Source organism: Heteronotia binoei, chromosome 8 (genome assembly GCF_032191835.1).
Source record: "Heteronotia binoei isolate CCM8104 ecotype False Entrance Well chromosome 8, APGP_CSIRO_Hbin_v1, whole genome shotgun sequence".
Taxonomy (NCBI): Eukaryota; Metazoa; Chordata; class Lepidosauria; order Squamata; family Gekkonidae; genus Heteronotia; species Heteronotia binoei.
This window is the reverse complement of record NC_083230.1, coordinates 66,291,262-66,309,568: the sequence shown is the minus strand read 5'-3', so window position 1 is coordinate 66,309,568 and position 18,307 is coordinate 66,291,262. Positions and strand designations below refer to the sequence as shown.

Below are 18,307 nucleotides of genomic sequence, written 5' to 3'. Positions count from 1 at the left end.
CATAGGGTCGCCATAAATCGGAAGCGACTTGAGGGCTCTTAACACCCCCCCCCCCCAACAGAATGCTTATGTTAGTCCCAAAGCTGTGATCGCCCAAAGCAAAAACGACGGGTTAACCGCGTGCACTAATCTTGTCAGAAGCTTGTGATGCTAAAAGCAAAGGGTTGAATGGAAAGAACCTCCAGGCGCTCAAAAACTCCAGCCCTGCCCTCTTCCCCCCGCCCGCCCCCGGTGGCACGCAGAAAGTGTCCCGAGACTGCTCCCGGCAGCGTCGCGTTTCTGAAGTTTCTCAGGGCTTTCCCCTCGCCGGCAAGGACGCACGAGGAAGGCGTGTCCTTGCCAGGGCTGCTGCTGGCTTGCCGTCGCCAGAGCTGCCGCTGCCGCCGCGACTGCTGCGGGAGGCAGCTTAGCGCTATAAAAGAACGGCTGAGCGGCTGGCTTGGACTGCACTCGCCTGCTCCGCTGGCTGATGAGGCTCGGGCCGAACCGGACGGACCTGAGCTGCCTGTGTGTGTGCGTGCGCGCGCGCTCCTGAAGGCCAAGCGAGGGCGGCAGCGAGACGCACGGCCGCAGAAGGAGCGGGGCAAGCCCAATGAGTGGACTAGCTTTGCAACATGCTGGAGCTACAGAGCCGCTAAAAGGAGTTTGCACGCAGCTGTCGGGGCCGGATTGCAGCGCTCTCTTTCCTTATGAAGAAGGCACAAGTGAGTACCGAGCCGGGGGAGGTTCTGCCTCCACCAGACCCTTGTTCAGTGCCTTTGCTTTATTGCATCGAATTGTAATAGGGGTGGGCGGAAGGCGTCTGATACAGAGGCATTGCCAAGTGAAGCCCTAGCAGGCGTCCCCAGGTACTAGCGATGGACAGCCGCTTGGCTCACTTGGGATTAGCCTCAAGGCGCAGATTAGATGCCGTTGCAGAGGCTGGGAACTTCTTGCACATGGCTTGGGAATCGGTGTCTTGCCATCACCTGACATCCTCAGCTGTTTGGCACCATCAGCTGGGATCCCACCGACTGAGAAACTGCCGGGGGCCAGGCTGCGCTTGCAGAGGTGCGTTGACTGCAAAGGTGCTGTGGAGACTTGGCAGCGTTCTTTCTTATCTGCACTGTCCTTTGTACAATTGGCAGAGTCCCAGACCAAGGACTGATAGGAGTCGCTTAATAGATGATCTATTACAGAGCAAACGATGCAGGCCGCCCATAAGTAGCTCTGCTGCTGTTTTAGTGAAGCTGCCCCGTGGAATGACTGGAAGGTAGTCCCTGGGTCATGACTTCATTCAGAATCAGATTGCCTTTTTCTGTGCATCATGTCACTGACTATTTGCATCTGTCAAGACTTGCCATTTTTCTCGTTGTCTTTTTTGCCCCAGTCATAATGCATTGGCCTTTATGTGCTGTTAGATCCTGTTCAATAATTTTTCTAAATTGTGCCCTAGATTGCTGTTCTGTGTACATTTTTTAAAGAGGAGAAAGAGACACTTGCAGGGAAAAGGAGATAATAACCTCTCTTTTCTTCTCCTGTTTGCTGCTCAGAACGCCCCCCCCCCCAACTGTGTAAAGCATGAGCTTTCAGGAGAAGAGTGGGAGTGGAATTTGGTTCCATTTTCCTTTTGGTGGCTGGTATCATTTATCTTTTCCACAGAGCCGATGCCTTCCCCTCCCCACCCCTTTATCTCTTTCCTGCTTGTTTCCTGTCGTACCTGCTGTGTTCTTGACCCCTTTGTCACTTCAGGTCTCTCATGTGTCTATCCTGTGGAAGAGAAGCAAATCTAAGCAGGAAAAATCAAACAAAGCTTCTTGAGTGGTATTTTTGCATGTCTAAGGAAATCATGATGAAAGAGGAAGACCCTACACTTCTCTGCAGTTCTCTGATGACAAGAGAAATTATCACTTTATCATACTAACATTGAGATTTTAACATTAAGACTTGGCTGTCTGACTTTGTAACATTTGGCAGAAAAGTTCCTTGAGGGCAGATTGTGCTGCAGAGTCTCCCTGCAGATTGTAATGTGGACTGGCCAGGCTTGAACTATCTGATGAGGCTGCCTGCGCAGACAGTTCAGTGTCTACAGCCTTATGTGCCTTGAACTAGCAAGAACACTCTCAGTGTTAAGCTAGTGAAGGAGCTTTGAATTTCAAAACTCTTTGTGGACCTTGGAGAGGATTAAATAAAAACTTTACACAAGACAGAGACCCATTGTGTCTTATTCCATCTAAGACCTGAATGTAAGCACTTTGGGAAGAGGGAAATTTACTTTCCCAGTTAGTGCTGTGTCTGAAAAAAAAGCTGGTTTTTAGCAGAAAGCCTTGGCCTTCTGGACTGTAGCTCTGCTCTGGAGTGCTTTCAGAGACCTATGGCACCATGTCTGACCTGTTAGTAAAGCATCCATCAACTCTTGAGCCATATAGGTTTCCTGCAAGCTGCAGACCAGTCACAGAGCTGTGGTTAGATAGCATTTTCCCATTTACTAAATAACTAGAGGATGGAGAGAGAAGAAACAGCACACAAGGACAAAAACCAATGTCTAATTCCTCCCCCCAACCCTGGGAAAGACTAGAGCACAGAAGAGGCTTCAAGTAAAAAAAAAAAAAAGTAATTTTTTCCCTCCACTTGTCAAAAAATGAATATTCCATACTCAAGGAAAGTGAAAACCCATTGGTAATAAAGGGAATCTTGTTTCTCCCTGCTTTCTTTCTATGTTGGATAGATTTGGGTAGGTAGCTGTGTTGGTATGAAGCAGCGGTATGGTTTTAGTCCTGTAGCACCTTTTAGGCTAACAAAGTTTTAGTCAAGGTGTGAGCTGAGAGCAATTAACAGAGAGGGTCAGCATTCCAGAATTAAGGATACATCAGTCTTCAGTTCTGACATATTTATTTCCTTCACTATGTTCCTCCCCCCCCCCCCAATTGAACCCAGACAAATGGTAACCATACAGACTAAGCTTGTTATTCTTGAATCTGTTAAACATCCTTGCTATGTTGCATGCTAATTTACTGCTCTACCTATATATATGGACTGATAATTTCAATTTCATTGTATCTGAGGAAGTGTGCATGCACACAAAAGCTCATACCCTGAATAAAACTTTCTATGCTGGAGTGAAGGTTTTTTCTTGAAGTCTGGAAAGAGGTTGAGAGGCCTTTGAGCGAAGATTGTACTGAATGATCTGCGCAGTTGCCTCAAAGTGTGATGTCATCAGCCACTACAATTTACCCCTTCAGCCACTTTTTTATATTGTTCCTACTTCTGCCTTCCCTCTGTAATGTGCTGTGCTGTTTATGTAGCCATGCAGTGTCATTGATGGAAAAAAAGAAGGAAGGCGAAAGAGAACAAGTCTCCGCTTCAGGGTCTTGGTTTTGCAAAGTAGATGTTTAAATTAAGGTTTTCAGCCTGATCCTAGGCATGCTGACTCAGAAGCAAGCCTTTTGAGAGTTCAGCAGCTTTTACTTTCTAGTAAGCATACTTAGTTCTGCAGGCTAGGGCTGCAATGGTGGACAGTGCAGTCCAAAGTACAGTTACACCTTCTAAGTCAATTGAAGCCAGTGGGAATTAGAAAGGCATAACTATTTAGGATTGCACTGTAAGCAGTCTCGTTGAACTCACTGGGATCTGCGTATTTATGACTGGCTGTAAAAAGAAGGTTTTTAAACAACTTTTAAGAGCTCATGCCTTGAGCAAGAATAGATCAACCTTATAAAATAAACTTCAAGTTTAATTAAAGACACAGCAGAAATGAGGAAATACTGATGTACACAACTGGTGAGTGCTTTTGGAACTGAAAGTTTGTTGATATGGAAACCTATATAGGAAAATGAAGAAAATAGTGTTTAGCCTCATGAGAGTATATCACAAAATAGCTTTGTTGTGTTGTGTTACAGTAGCATCGCACAGTTTGTAAACTAAAACCATTGACTGAGCCGGTGACATTTTAGTTTACAAAAAAAATTGAGTTTTTAGAACTGAGAACTGTATATGGACATTAAAAAAATCCCATTACCTGTGAAAGGTTTTGGAAATTTCAGACTGTTGTATTGCCTTTTAAATTAACTATTTAAGATTGGATCACAGGTTCTCATTTACAGTAATAACACTGATGGAATCTTATTGAAGGATTACTTTTGTGAGAGGCTTTGTGGGATTATATGCTCTAGTAAATAAACACCAGAACCAGAAGTGAATCTATATAATTTCTACTGTGATGTTCAAAACAATAAGAGTGTCACAATAGTTATTATAAACCGATTTTTTAAAAAATGTGCTTAGTGGGAATGTTTCAGTTTTTAAGACTCTTGTAAAAATTAACATGACAATGTTAATTTGACATAATGCACTGAGAAAAATACTTTTTAAAATGCACTGCAAAAATCTAAGTATAAGATACTGATGTGTTTGGAATATTAGCATTAATGACAGATTTGGGAATGCTTGCCAAAGACTGTCAGAAATGTGACCTGCCGACTAGACATACAAACTTTAGGAGACCTTAGTGGTGGAAAAGAGCTAGAGGCAGCTTTCCTTTGTTGAATGCATGCATTCATTGCCAGAAGTTTCATGACCTTCAGAGCTCCTTGAGAAGGACAGTCCTAGTAGTACGGCATTCTTGCAGTTGGAAAGAGGTCTTTGGAAAGAAGTAGGCAGTGCATACTATGCAAGACAAATCCTGTAACAAGAAAACTTTTATTCTGTCCTGGAAGGCTTGCTGCAAGAGCACCATATGACCTGCACACTTGCTCTTAAGTCCTCCTAAAGCTCCAATTTTGTTGATCAGTTTTTATTCACCCAGCAGTCATTTGCTGGCAGCAGCAAATTGCTGATGCCTGTGCAAATTCATTTTCAGAAGACTTAAAATATGATAGACTTGTTGAGTGTGAGAGATAGAGAACATTCAAAGCAAGGCTGAGCAGAAAAGAGAAGGTCAAATCAGACAACTGAGTATCGGACATAGTTGCAAAGGAACTGCACAGACAGTTTGGATTTTTATTTCGGCTGCTTTGACTTCAGCCGTTGTGAGATTTCTCATTGTCATAAACCTAAATCTAAGAAATAAAAACTTTTATTGAGACATATACTGAAGAGAAGAGCTACTAATTATTTGCATTATTTTATTAAGGTAAAGGTAGTCCATTGTGCAAGCACCAGCCATTTCCGACTCTGGGGTGACGTTGGTTTCACAACATTTTCACAGCAGACTTTTTATGGGGTGGTTTACCATTGCCTTTCCCAGTCATTATTTTATTACTATCTGAAATATTAATGACTTTCCTAATTGTATTTTGTACCTTTGGATTTGCCTGCTGTGCTCAATCTATGTCAGGGTTTAGCCTCTGTGCTCAATCTATGTCAGGGTTTAGCCTCAGGGTTTAGGCCCTGAGACCTACAAAAATAATAATAAGAAAAGGTGTCTATAACATGTGCTGAGTGAATTTTTCTTAGTACCGTGCATAAACTATTTTCACAGCTGGGATTAAGTGAAAAGACTTGGAATGCTGGATCTGACTTTTTGATAATGCTTGTTCCCCAGTGTCTATAATTTAGGTGTTGTACCAAAGCTCTGAGCCTCCAACAAAGATAATTTCTTTTATAACCCTTGCAAGAATTACTTATTTATTGATGTATTTTTGTAATAAGTGGTGAAAATCTCTTATGCAATACTTCAGTTGTTGAAGCTATATTGGAAACTCTGCTGGAAACTGTGCTACAAGCTAGGTTTTTAAAAAAGGTCAAGCAATGCATTATAACATTTTACCAAATAATGTCCTAAATCAAACTATAGGCAATACCAGCAAGTTGAAATTTAAAAATGGCTCTTATTTTAAGAAAAGTGTATTAAATCGCTCTACTTTCTATTGTTTGAATGGTAGAGGAGCTTCTGTTCATGGAACTGTACACCATGGGTGTGTTTTCTGGAATTTACCAAATGGCAGATCAGCCAGCATAGCTGATAAGAGACAGAAAAGACAGATGAAATAAATGTTATGAAAACAATTTTCATTGCATTGTTTTTATCTTTACTTTTTATGATATATGGAATATATTGGAATGTGTAACAAATAAGAATTGTCCCAAATTCGTGTTAAATATAAAAAATAATATTTTATCAGTGTAAGATTTAACATTGAAAATGAATTGAAGAACTGCTACAAATGGAGGAAGTCTTTAATTATTTGATTTTAGAAGTAACAAGCATTCACAGGTATAGTTCTCAGATGACTCCCTCTGACATAGAACCACTAGGTCTGTTTCTCAGAATTTGGTTTGACCACTGTGATCTGAATTTATTTCAGTGTCAATTAACAGTGACTAAAATGAAATCCTGACTACCATCTCAGGGGTGTCAAACTCATGAGGGCCGAATTTGGCATAAATGAGATATTGTCGGGCCAGGCCATGTGTGTCATAAAATGTAATACCAGGTAGCAGACATATAAACTTTATAAAGGGCACAAACACAAAGATTGTTTTTACTTAAAACATGCTTAAAACATTAGCACACTTGCAATATGTTATTTTACCGTCTCTGATAAATGTCACTTCATACTATGAATTATTGCATCAAAAACTACAGACAATATCTGTGCTGTACCAATCTTGAATATGCAGTTCAGGAGTTCTTCAGGTGTGGACTTCCGGGATTAGGGAAATGGCGAGCTGACCTGTCTCTTTAACGGGGACAGACTGAAGCCTCTGTTCTGGGTAGGAAAAGGCTCTTTCTGGCCTTCTACCTACATTTCTCAGCTAGAGATTTGTCCAAGATACACACAAGAACTCAGAGGGGGTTTTCCTTGGCTGATAGAGAGCTCCAAGATACGCACAAGAACTCAGAGGGGTTTTTCCTTGGCTGATAGAGAGCTCCGTTGGGGGCTCTTTTGAGGCTTTGAGGGGCCCCTGGAGAAGAGTGGCGTTTTCATCATCTACAGAGGCTTTCAGAGCCATTCAATTGGCATAAGCTTGGCAAGATCCTAATCTTCTTTGGGACTGGTGAACATCTGATAGTTGGGAAGATCGATGTTAAGCTGGATATCAGCGGAGAGGTACCGATTACAATCTTTCGCGCCGGAACTTTTTAAAAGCAAATAAAATAATTTTGGAAGGTGGAAAGGAGTGATTTAGAGAGAGGGAAAGAAGAAGAAAAGAAAGATTGAATTTTGGATTTTGTTAAAAGAAGGATATTGCTAAAAACTGGGAAAGAAGTTATTTTTTGGATTACTTGTGGTCACTGAAGAATGTATCATCGTCACAGCTTTGCATTTCCTACAAGCAAAACAGGAAGTACATCAAAGATCGTGAGATTTGGATGTCATTGAGAACAGGACTTGGTGCCTAGCAAAGTAGGAAGTAATAAGGGAAAGATCGCGAGATTTGGATACCATTGAAAATGTGATTTCGTTCCTAGCAAAGAAGGAAGTAATAAGAGAAGAGAGACAAACAACAAGAAGGCCTACACTAGGGCTTTTTACTATAGAGAAATTGCGTTCGCCATTTTGAAAAAAAAAATAAAACTTTTAAAATTAATATTTGAGCCTAGGAAGATCAAAGAACAGTGAAATTAGGTTCATTTAAAAGGGCAAGTATTAAGCTATTGAATCTGATATTTGGATTTTGATTTTAAGATACGTAAATTTTTGTGGGTGATTTTAACATCAGAATCAAAAGCAACACATGCAAGAGCTCTTTCCTTGGAAAAAAATGCAAGACCAACTAGAAGCAATGTAAGCTAGGATAATGAAAGGAGTTGAGAAGATGTTAACGGCTTGTAAAAAAGAACTTAAAAAAGACTTTGGAGCTCTTAAAAAGGAAATGGAAGACTTTAAAAATGAGGTGGTGGTGGTTAAGGAAAAAGTCCAGGATGTAGAGGAGAAAGTTAAAGTGCATGCTTCTACCTTGTTAAAGCTGCAAGAGAAGGTGACAATCCATGACTGCAGACTGATGGAAACCCAATTTCGTCTGAGAGGAGTACCTGAGGAAGAAGGAACTGACTTAAAGGGATATATTGTGAAAATAATTGCTGACTTCTTGGAGGAAAATCCTGAAGGGACTAGAAATATGTATGACTTTATGTATAGAGTCAGCTCATCATATGCCAAGAACAAAAAACTGCCAAGAGATGTAGTCATAAGATTTATGACAAAAGAAATGGTAGGAAAAATCTTGAACCAACGTTTTCAAAAGATTCTGACAGTAGGAGAGAGTAGAGTTAGAATAATGAAAGAGTTGCCAAGACAAGTGATAAACGAAAGGAAATCTTACAAGAAACTAACAGAGAAACTGTGTGTTAATGGAACAAGATACAGATGGATAATACCTGAAGGTTTGAGTTTTGAGCTACATGGAAGAAGGATTACAATTACGAATACATATGAGCTGTGTAGTTTCTATGAACAGAATAAAGACTGCACCATAATGGATTACAAATTATTATCTTGGAATGTAAATGGACTAAATTCACCACAAAAAAGGAAAGCAACATTTCATTGGATTAAAAAGCAAAATTGTAATATAATTTGTTTACAAGAAATCCATATACAACAAAAGGATTACAAATATTTATGGAATAAACAATTAGGATTGGAATTTTTTCCATTGGTGGAACAAAAGAAAAGGGGCTTGATTTTTTATATTAATCAACAATTAGAGCCAAAATTGATATTTAAAGACAAGGATGGAAGATAAGTGGCGGTAGAGATAATGATAAATGCAAAGAAAATGTTATTAGGACTGTATGCACCAAATGGCGCAAAAGATGCTTTTTTCAAAGACATTACCTGACAGCTTGATGAAGTGACTTATGACCAGATATTGATGATGGGAGACTTTAACGGAACAATACATAACAAAATGGATAGGTTTGGACAAAAAAGTAACAACAAGGAAGAAAAACTGCCAAAATCTTTTTTTGAACTGTTTAAACAAGAAAATTTGGAAGATATCTGGAGAAAATTCAACCTGGAAGTAAGAGACTATACTTTTTTTTCAGTGATACATAGCACTTATTCCAGAATTGACATGTTATGGGGTACTAAAGATTTGGGCTTCATAACTAAAAAAGTAGAGATTTTACCAAAGATAAGTGCAGATCATAACCCAATATTATGGATTGCAAAATTGCAAAAAAAAAAATCAAGAAGATGGAGATTAAATGAAGATTTACTACAGAATAAAGAAATAGTGACATCTCTAGAAAACGAAACTAAAGCTTTCTTCCAAACAAAGAAAGATATAGAATTTCAGATGGTATGGGATGCTTATAAAGCAGTAATGAGGGGAATATTGATTACTTTGAATAATAAAGACAAGAGGGCAAAAGAAAAACATGCTGGACATTCAAAATGAAATAAAGAAAAAAGAAGGGAAACGGAGAAAAAGGACAGGGAAAAAGAAAATTATAAGGGAGATTACTATTTTACAAACTCAAATGAGACATTTGCTGAACAAAGAAATTGAATGGAATTTGAAAAAATTGCAACAGAAATCTTTTGAGGGTGCAAATAAGCCTGGAAAGTATTTAGCTTGGCAATTGAAGAAAAAGAGAGAAAGTAAAACTATTAGTAAAATTGTGACTGGTGGAAGAGAGATAGTAGATCAAGAAGGAATAAAAAGAGAATTTTTTAAGTATTATGCCAACTTACTTAAGGGTGTGAAAATAAAAAAAGAAAAGATTGAAGAGTACTTGCAAAATGTTAAAATAGCACCCTTAACGGAAAATATGAAAAAAAATTTTGAATGATCCAATAGAAAAAATTGAAATTGAAGCAGCAATTAATGCAATGAAAATTGGTAAGGCGCCTGGGCCAGATGGATATACAGCTAAATTTTTAATTTTTTTAAAGAAGAATTAGTACCAAAATTACAAAAATTGATGATATGATAAGGATAAAAGGGAAAATAGCAAGTACCTGGAAAGAAGCTGTAATTTTGTTGATACCTAAAGAAGATAGAGATATCACGAATGTACAGAACTATTAGGCTTCCCAACCCTCCAGCCCTGGCGGGGGACTTCTGGGTTCGCAGCCTCATCTCCCGCTCCCCAGCAATCGGGAAGCGGGGGTGGGGGGGTTGAGGGGGGGAAGAACATACCTGTAGGCTTCATATTGTTGAGATCCTGAGCCGTTTGTAAAATGTGTGGCCCCTTTAAGGCTGGGCAAGAAGCAGGAAGGGCTTCGGAGAACAGCCCCTCCCTTTTTTTCCCTTTCGTTTTCAGAGCAAGTAGAGTTCTCCGGAAGAAGATATAGTGAGTATTTGTGTGTGTGAGAGAGGGAGGAGGCAGGGAGGGGGGATTCCCTGGTTTGAAGGCCCTCCCCCCCTTTAGAAAGCGTGTGTGGGGGGGAGGGAAATGTCTACTGGATACTCTATTATTCCCTATGGAGAATGATTCCCATAGGGAATAATAGGGAATTGATCCGTGGGTATTGGGGGCTCTGGGGGGGGCTATTTTTTGAGGTAGAGGCACCAGATTTTTAGTATAACATCTAGTGCCTCTCCCCAAAATACCCCCCAAGTTTCAAAACAATTGGACCAGAGGGTCCAATTCTATGAGCCCCAAAAGATGGTGCCCCTATTTTTAATTATTTCCTATGGAAGAAAGGCATTTTAAAAATGTGTGCTGTCCCTTTAAATGTGATGGCCAGAACTCCCTTGGAGTTCAGTTATGCTTGTCACATCCTTGTTCCTGGCTCCACCCCCAATGTCTCCTGGCTCCACCCCAAAGTCTCCTGGCTCCGCCCCCAAAGCCCCCAGATTTTTCTTTAATCGGACTTGGCAACCCTAAGAACTATAAACCAATTTCATTATTAAATACTGATTATAAGATATACACAAGAATCCTGGCAGAACGACTTAAACAATATTTGATGAACTTTATAAAGGAATATCAAGCAGGATTTCTCCCTAAAAGACAAATAAGAGATAATATAAGAACAGTTGTTAATATTGTAGAATATTATGAAAAACATCCAGAAAAGGAAGTTGCATTATTCTTTGCGGATGCAGAGAAAGCTTTTGATAATTTGAACTGGGAATTTATGTTTGCAGTTATGGAAAAGATAGAACTTGGAGAGAACTTTATAAGAATGATAAAAGCAATATATACGGAACAGAGGGCAAAGTTGTGTATAAATGCAGACCTTACAGATAATATGATGATTAGTAAAGGTACAAGACAAGGTTGCTTGCTTTCACTATTGTTGTTTATTATGACTCTTGAAATTTTACTGATACAAGTACAAGATGATAAAGAAATAGAAGGGCTAAAAATCAGAGGATCTAGTTACAGATATAGAACATTTGCTGATGACATAATGTTTATAACTCAAAATCCTGTACAAGTAACACCTTTGTTGTTAACTAAGATACAAGAATATGGTGAATTGGCGGGATTTTATGTTAATAAAGAAAAGTCAAAACTTTTATGTAAAAATATACAAGCAAACAAACAAAAGGAATTGCAGAGATTGACAGGATGTGAAGTTGCTTCCAAAGTAAAATATTTGGGCTTGGAGATAACAATGAAAAATATTGATTTGTTTAAAAATAACTATGAAAAGCTATGGCATAAGATGGATGAAGACTAATGAAATGGAATAAACTTAATTTGACATTGTTGGGTAGAATAGCTGCAATTAAGATGAACATTTTGCCGAGAATAATGCATTTGTTTCAAACTATTCCCATTGTGAAAGATAGTAAACAATTCAATAAATAGCAAAGGAAGATTTCAGAATTTGTCTGGGCTGGGAAGAAACCAAGGATTAAAATGAAAATTTTAACAGATGCTAAAGAGAGGAGGATTCCAGCTACCAGACTTAAGAATATATCATGATGCAGTTTGCTTAGTATGGATAAAAGATTGGGTGATGCTGTCAAATAAAAAACTTTTAATGTTGGAAGGTCATGGAAATAAATTCGGCTGGCACGCTTACATGTACTATGGGAAGAAAAAAGGGATGGTTTTTTCTTTCACCATTATATAAGAAATAATCTGTTAAATACATGAAGTATAAGAAGTATGGTGATGAGAGAAAGCCATTATGGATAGTGCCAGAAGAAGTGATAAAAATAACAGCTAAGAGCGATGAAGAAAGAGGGTTGTCATACAATCAACTATTAAAAATACAAAGTGATAAAATAGAATTGAAATCCACGGAGGAGTTGAATAACAAATATGATTGGTTTCAAATGCAACAAATAAAGAGCCTGGTGGAAAATGATATTAAAGCTGTAGGAATAAGACGAGACCAAACAGAAATGGAGAAAGTTCTGCTTGGAGATAATGAAAAATTAATTTCAAAAATATATAAGTTACCCTTAAAATGGTCTACGGAAGATGAAGTAGTAAAATCTCAAATGATTAAATGGGCAATCAATGTAAATAAAGAAATACAGATGGATACATGGGAATATCTTTGGAAGAACTCTATGAAACTTACAACATGTCAGAGTATTAAAGAGAACTGTTTTAAAATGATGGTACATGACCCCTAAAAAGTACAGATGGTATATGACCCCTAAAAAGTTGGCAAAGATGAACAATTAGATGCCAGATAGATGTTGGAAATGTAAAAAACATGAAGGTTCTTTCTACCATATGTGGTGGACTTGTGAAAGAGAAAAAAAGTATTGGCAGATGATTCAACAAGAAATTTCTAAGATCTTGGGATATGAATTTAAGAAAGTAGCAGAAACATTTCTGTTGGGATTACAAATGGAAACATTTCCAAAAGAAGATAGAACTTTGATTTGGTACTTGCTTTCAGCTTCCATTGTATGCACAGTTATGGAAGCAAGAAAAAATACCAGAAAAATGGGATTGGCCTACAAAAGTAATAACATGGAGTGAGATGGATAAACTAACAAGAATCTTAAGAGACTATGATTTGGAAGTTTATAGAAAGGAGTGGAAAAAGTTTAGAGGTTATCTAGAAAAGCAATGGAAAATAAAAGGCCATTGGACAATTTTTAATACTGATTAAGTATTAGAAAAAAGAAGAACATGAATCTAGGCTTATATGGTTCATATGGTTTAAGGGTACCTTTAAGTGTTAATATTTTAAGTTTATAACATCGGTGGGAGTCAAGTAACGGGGAGAGGGGGATTTAGAAAATAGCATATGGGGAAGATAATAATAAAAAGTTATTAATGGATAATGTTACCATATGTTATTAATATTTTTTTTAGAAAAACAAGGAGTTGTTCAGGTGTGCACATCTATAAGTTACAAATCTACTTTTGATTTATTGACATTCATTACAGAGATCTCATGGTCAGCGCTTTGAGCCTAAGACCCAGAGGAAAACAAGCAGCTGGGCATTGTGAACAAGCTGCTTTATGTGCTACTCAAGAACATGTGAAGGCACCATGGCACAGACTGAGGGCTATGTGCTTGTCTACAAAACTATAGTCTTCCCCAGAAAAATAACTAGAACTCCTATGTGGCAGTGCAAGAACAGAGAGACAGCCATGTACAGTGCTCAGTATCGGCCTACTTACTATCTGGGAAGTCTGAGTTCAAGATCACCAATCAAAGGAAAATGTGAAAGAAAAATCAAGGGAAATTTGCTGGGTAAACCTGGACTGCACACACACTCTCAGCCTAATGCTGGCTTGTTATTTCTCTTCAAATAGTTCACATGCTTTTCTATTGAGAAAGACTGAAGGGCATGAATACAGTGAAAAAGAGGAGGGAAATCTAGTTGTACCCATAACAAGCCCAACAAAACTCACTCTCTCTCTGTACAGCAAGGCAAAAAGCTTATACCTTCAATAAAACATCGCTAGCCTTAAAAGTGCTTTCTTTGTATCTCTCTGATCATGGCGACTGGGCAAAGGAAGCTGGAGCTCTTTCCTTCCTTCCCCAGGGGACAAGGAGAGGGAGGAGCTTCAATCACTAAAAGGAAAAGAGGCTCGGCTCAGTAGCTCTGCAGGGTGATTGATTGACCCTGGCAAACTTAATCAACACAGCAGAGCTATACAGCCAAGCTTTTTATTGGCTGATGCTTCTCCCTTGTCCTCCCGTTCTGAAAAGGGAGGGGGAAGATGGAAAGAGAAGGGAGAGGAGAAACATAAAATGGCGACCGGACAAAGCAGGCAAGGGAGAATGAAGCAGACAACAGTCATTTACTGGAGGGCCTAATTGGAACCCTCTGGGGGCCAAATCTGGCCCACGGGCTGTATGTTTGACACCCCTGACCTAGATTAGCAACAAATGTATGCAACAGAGATTAGACATGGCCTACAACAGACTTGTAATGGGACACGATTTTGAAACATAAGTATGAGTCTCTTTGTGTTATTCCTGAAGAATTTATCTATACTTGTGATATTTTTCTGTGACAAGGGTGTACAAGTATTATAGATCATTTTATGTTTGTTATTTTCTCATGTGCTTATGCTATTCAGCTTTCCCCCCTCCTTTGTATGTACATGTTGGGTTATACAGGTTTGACTGGTGTATTTCTGAGAGTTGGTGGATAGAGGGGAAAAACATAGGGTAATATATAGTAGGACCATGGTTTATCTGGGAACATTTATCCCTATGTGTGCTGGCATATTAAACACAGGAATCAAGGGAGTGGCCAAGACTACAACCCACCCTGCCCACATCTAACAATTAAGATGTTCCATTGGATTAATGCAAAGTTTTTGCATACATATCTTGTTGTGAAGTCAGACACAGTAGTTATATACAGTTCTTTAATCAGGGGTGGTACTTGGAATGTTAGTTGAGTGTCTATACCAATTTTTAGCTATGTGGTATGTTGTGGGACATAGTTGTGATGTTTATTGCATAGATACACATATTTGGAAAGAGGCAGTGAAAGCAAGCTTCAACAAGACCTCCGGAATATACTTTTGGATTGTAATTCCTAAATATTTGTGGCAGAAGTGGATTCTTTTGATTCCAAAAATGGAAGGACTGTTCTGCCACCAATGGATTACTATGTTTCTGGCAGAGTCAATACTTTGACAGGAGTCGGACAAGCTTAGATTTTGCTGGTTTGATTAAACTGTGGGGGGGAAAGATAAATAGGCTAAAGTTGGCAGTGTCTTTTTTAAATGATTGGATTGTTCAGTTCAGGTGAGGAAAAGAGCTGGACATTTCAGCCATTTCATTATATGCTTATTTTGTTATTGATCAATATTAGAGCAAGGATATAGAGTTTTATGTATATATGTATGTGCTGTCAAGTCACAGCCAATTTATGGCAAACCCCATAGGATTTTCAAGGCAAGTGAGTAAGGAAGGGTGGTTTGTCATTGCTTTTATCTGCATTGTTGGTGTCCCATCCAAGTTCTGACCTTGCTTAACTTCTGAGATCTGCTGAGATCAGGCTGTACCACATCACCTTCTCTTCCATGGAGTTGTTTTGTATAAGGTGCCATCAGGTTACAATTTGCAGTCAATTCATGGCCATCCCATAGGGTTTTATAGACAAGAGGGGGGGAAAGTGGCTTGTCAGTGCCTTCCAATACATAGTGATTGTGGAATCCCTTAATAGTCCGCCATCCAAAAACTAAACCGGGCCAACTCTGCTTAGCTTCCAAAACCTGAAAAGATTGGGCTAACCTGGACCATCCATAAGGAATGGTGAAATAAATGAGATATAATTTGCTAAAGCAGCTGGATGCAGTCAGTCACAGCCTATGCAAACCATTGAAATTTTTAAGAAGCATGTCTGTATGACTCAGCAGTATTCCCTCAGTCTCTTCAAGTCCTACGCTTAAGGCCTAGTTCTTGCTTTCAGACAGTAAGTGAAGGACTCCATTTATTGAATCCTTTCCCATACATTAATTGATGTGAGCAAGCAGCTACAGCCTGAAGTGATAGAGCCCAGAAATAGGAGAACTAGACCTAAACTAACACCAGAAGGACTATTCTAAACAGTATAGCACTTACTGGTTGAAGCTGTTTTTGGACTAAACTCATGATATGGAGGCTCTTTTCTTTAGTATCCATGAAGCTACATGGCATTATAAACTGGCCTTATGTAATAGTACTATTTGCCCTGATCTGAATAGCTCAGCCTAGCCTGATCTCATCAGATCTCAGAAGCTAAGCAGGGTCCACCCTGGCTGGTATTTGGAGAGACATCGAAGGAATACCAGGTTTGTGATGAACAGGCAGGCAATAGCAAACCACCTCGAAATGTCTCTTGCCTTGAAGTCATTAGTGACTTGATGGCAACAACAACAAAAACCCCCTCCAAACAATATTAACAGTTTACAAAAATATCTTACAGGGGTTCTCAAACAATTTCAATGAAGAATTCCTCGTGATTATATCATATGTAGTTGATGTTAATGCTGATTTTCTTGTCTTAATATTAATGAACTCATTATGAATTGCACTTTGTGCAATTGTCCTGTATTTTATTAATACGTTTTAATTCCTTTCAAAATGATATATTAAATATGTTTTTATATTTGTATCATTTTGATAGACTCCCTGACAAAGCTGCATGTGAAAAGCTTAGATTCTTTCCTTTGCACCATTCATCTTTTTATCTTCATTTGAAATCGTCATCTATACGTGAAACATCAAATGTAGATAAGGTTGTTAGGTCCTCAATCCATTGGGTTACTGGAGGCGAGCATTCATCTTTCCAGTGCAGTAACATTACTGGAGAAATCCAATAGGGAAAACTCAAAAATAGTTTAAACTAACTTTTCTTGGAATAGTCATTCGTGACTGAGAGTTTTTCCTCTAGACTAGGGAAACAGATACCAAGCTCATATTAAGTCAAAGCTGTAGTGATAATAGATTAACTTGTGCCCTTTAGAATGAAGAAGAGGTAAAGGGTGAAACAGTGGAACAGAGACCTAGATAGATAAGGTGCAGGGGAATGACTATTTGGATGAGAACAGAGGCTTTAGTTGTCCTGAAAATAAAAGATAGTTGCAATATCCCGAACCTAAAGAAGTATTTGAATAACTGTGACTCTGGAGCGTCATTAGGCTTTGTTCCATGGCACACATTCCAATACAAGACTTTGTTTCATTGGTACACATCTGAGAATTTTCCTTGACTCCATGGCTATTTAGCAGAGTACTTTCCTCACTGTCTGCTCAAGGTTTGTGAGGGTGAAGAAGTGTGATTGCTTCCTCGATCATATGTCCTATCCAAAATTGTTAAGAAAATGTTCATATACCAGACAGAGGCATTTCTTTAGGACCTGCATATTTTGTGAACTAGCAAATGTTCTATATGCAGGGGTGTCAAACTCATTTGTTATGAGGGCCAGATCTGACATAAATGAGATCTTATTGGGCCAGGTCATACATGTCATAAAATGTAATGACAGATTGTAGAGATATAAACTTTATAAAGGACACAGACAAACACAATTAAAGATTTTTTAAAAAATCTTAAAAGCAAGCTGTGACACATAAGGAAGCAAGAGAAAGGGAAAAGAAAGCAGATGACAGCCAAAAGTTGCTTGCGGACTTAATAGGAGCCCTCGGGGGGGGAGAGCATGATCCGGCCCATGGGCCGTATGTTTGACACCCCGGTGTAGTTTACGTATGATCCCCTTTCATTCCCTAAGAAGGGACTACTTTTAAGATGTGTCTTGGGAATGACAGCTAATGTAGTGTAGCAGTAACATTTTGAGGAAAAGTCTAAGGAGACCTGAGTTCAGATACCTACTCTTCTATGAAGCTTATTGATGAACTGGGCTACCACCTTTCTCTCTCATCCTAGCCAACCTCACATGTTGAAATGAGGGTAAAAGTTCAGAGGGAAGCCAACTATGAGCAATTTAATGTTTGGAGAAAGGGACAGATAAAAATATGATAATTATACAAATGTGTTAAAAGGTGCACATTTGTTTCCATAGCAGCAAGTGTGTTTTAAAACCATGCTAACACACTTACCAGGGGTGGAATTCTAGCAAGAGCTCCTTTGCATATTAGGCCACACACCCCTGATGTAGCTAATCCTCCAAGAGTTTACAAAAAAGAGTCTTGTAAGCTCTTGGAGGATTGGCTACATCAGGGGTGTGTGGCCTAATATGCAAAGGAGCTCCTGCTAGAATTTGATCCTTGACACTTTCTATGTTATATCTCCCTACATCCTTTGTTCTACCAAAGAGAGCAACAGTAAATTCCTTACAGTGCCATTCAAAATAGTGTCACACCCTCCTTCGTTCATTCACTTCAGTGGACATAGGAGAGTGAAACACTGCTTAGGATGCCACCGTTAATATAGCTGGAGTATTTTTTTGTTTAAACCATATAAAAAGCATGGTCTTGTGGATTACAGATATGGAGGCTCGAACTTAAAGCTTTATTAACTGTCAGCAGTGTTGACAGTAA

At 38.9% G+C, this 18,307-nt stretch overlaps 1 protein-coding gene across 1 annotated transcript in view; it reads left to right on the top strand.

The window, feature by feature from the left end:
* Positions 1–466: 466 nt before the first annotated feature.
* Positions 467–18,307, top strand: part of KITLG (KIT ligand) — a 155,608-nt gene continuing 137,767 nt past the window's right edge. The window contains exon 1 of the mRNA XM_060245157.1: positions 467–704. Within this exon, the coding sequence (XP_060101140.1) occupies positions 690–704 (15 nt within the window). The 5' untranslated portion in view covers positions 467–689. The remainder of the gene's footprint in view (positions 705–18,307) is intronic.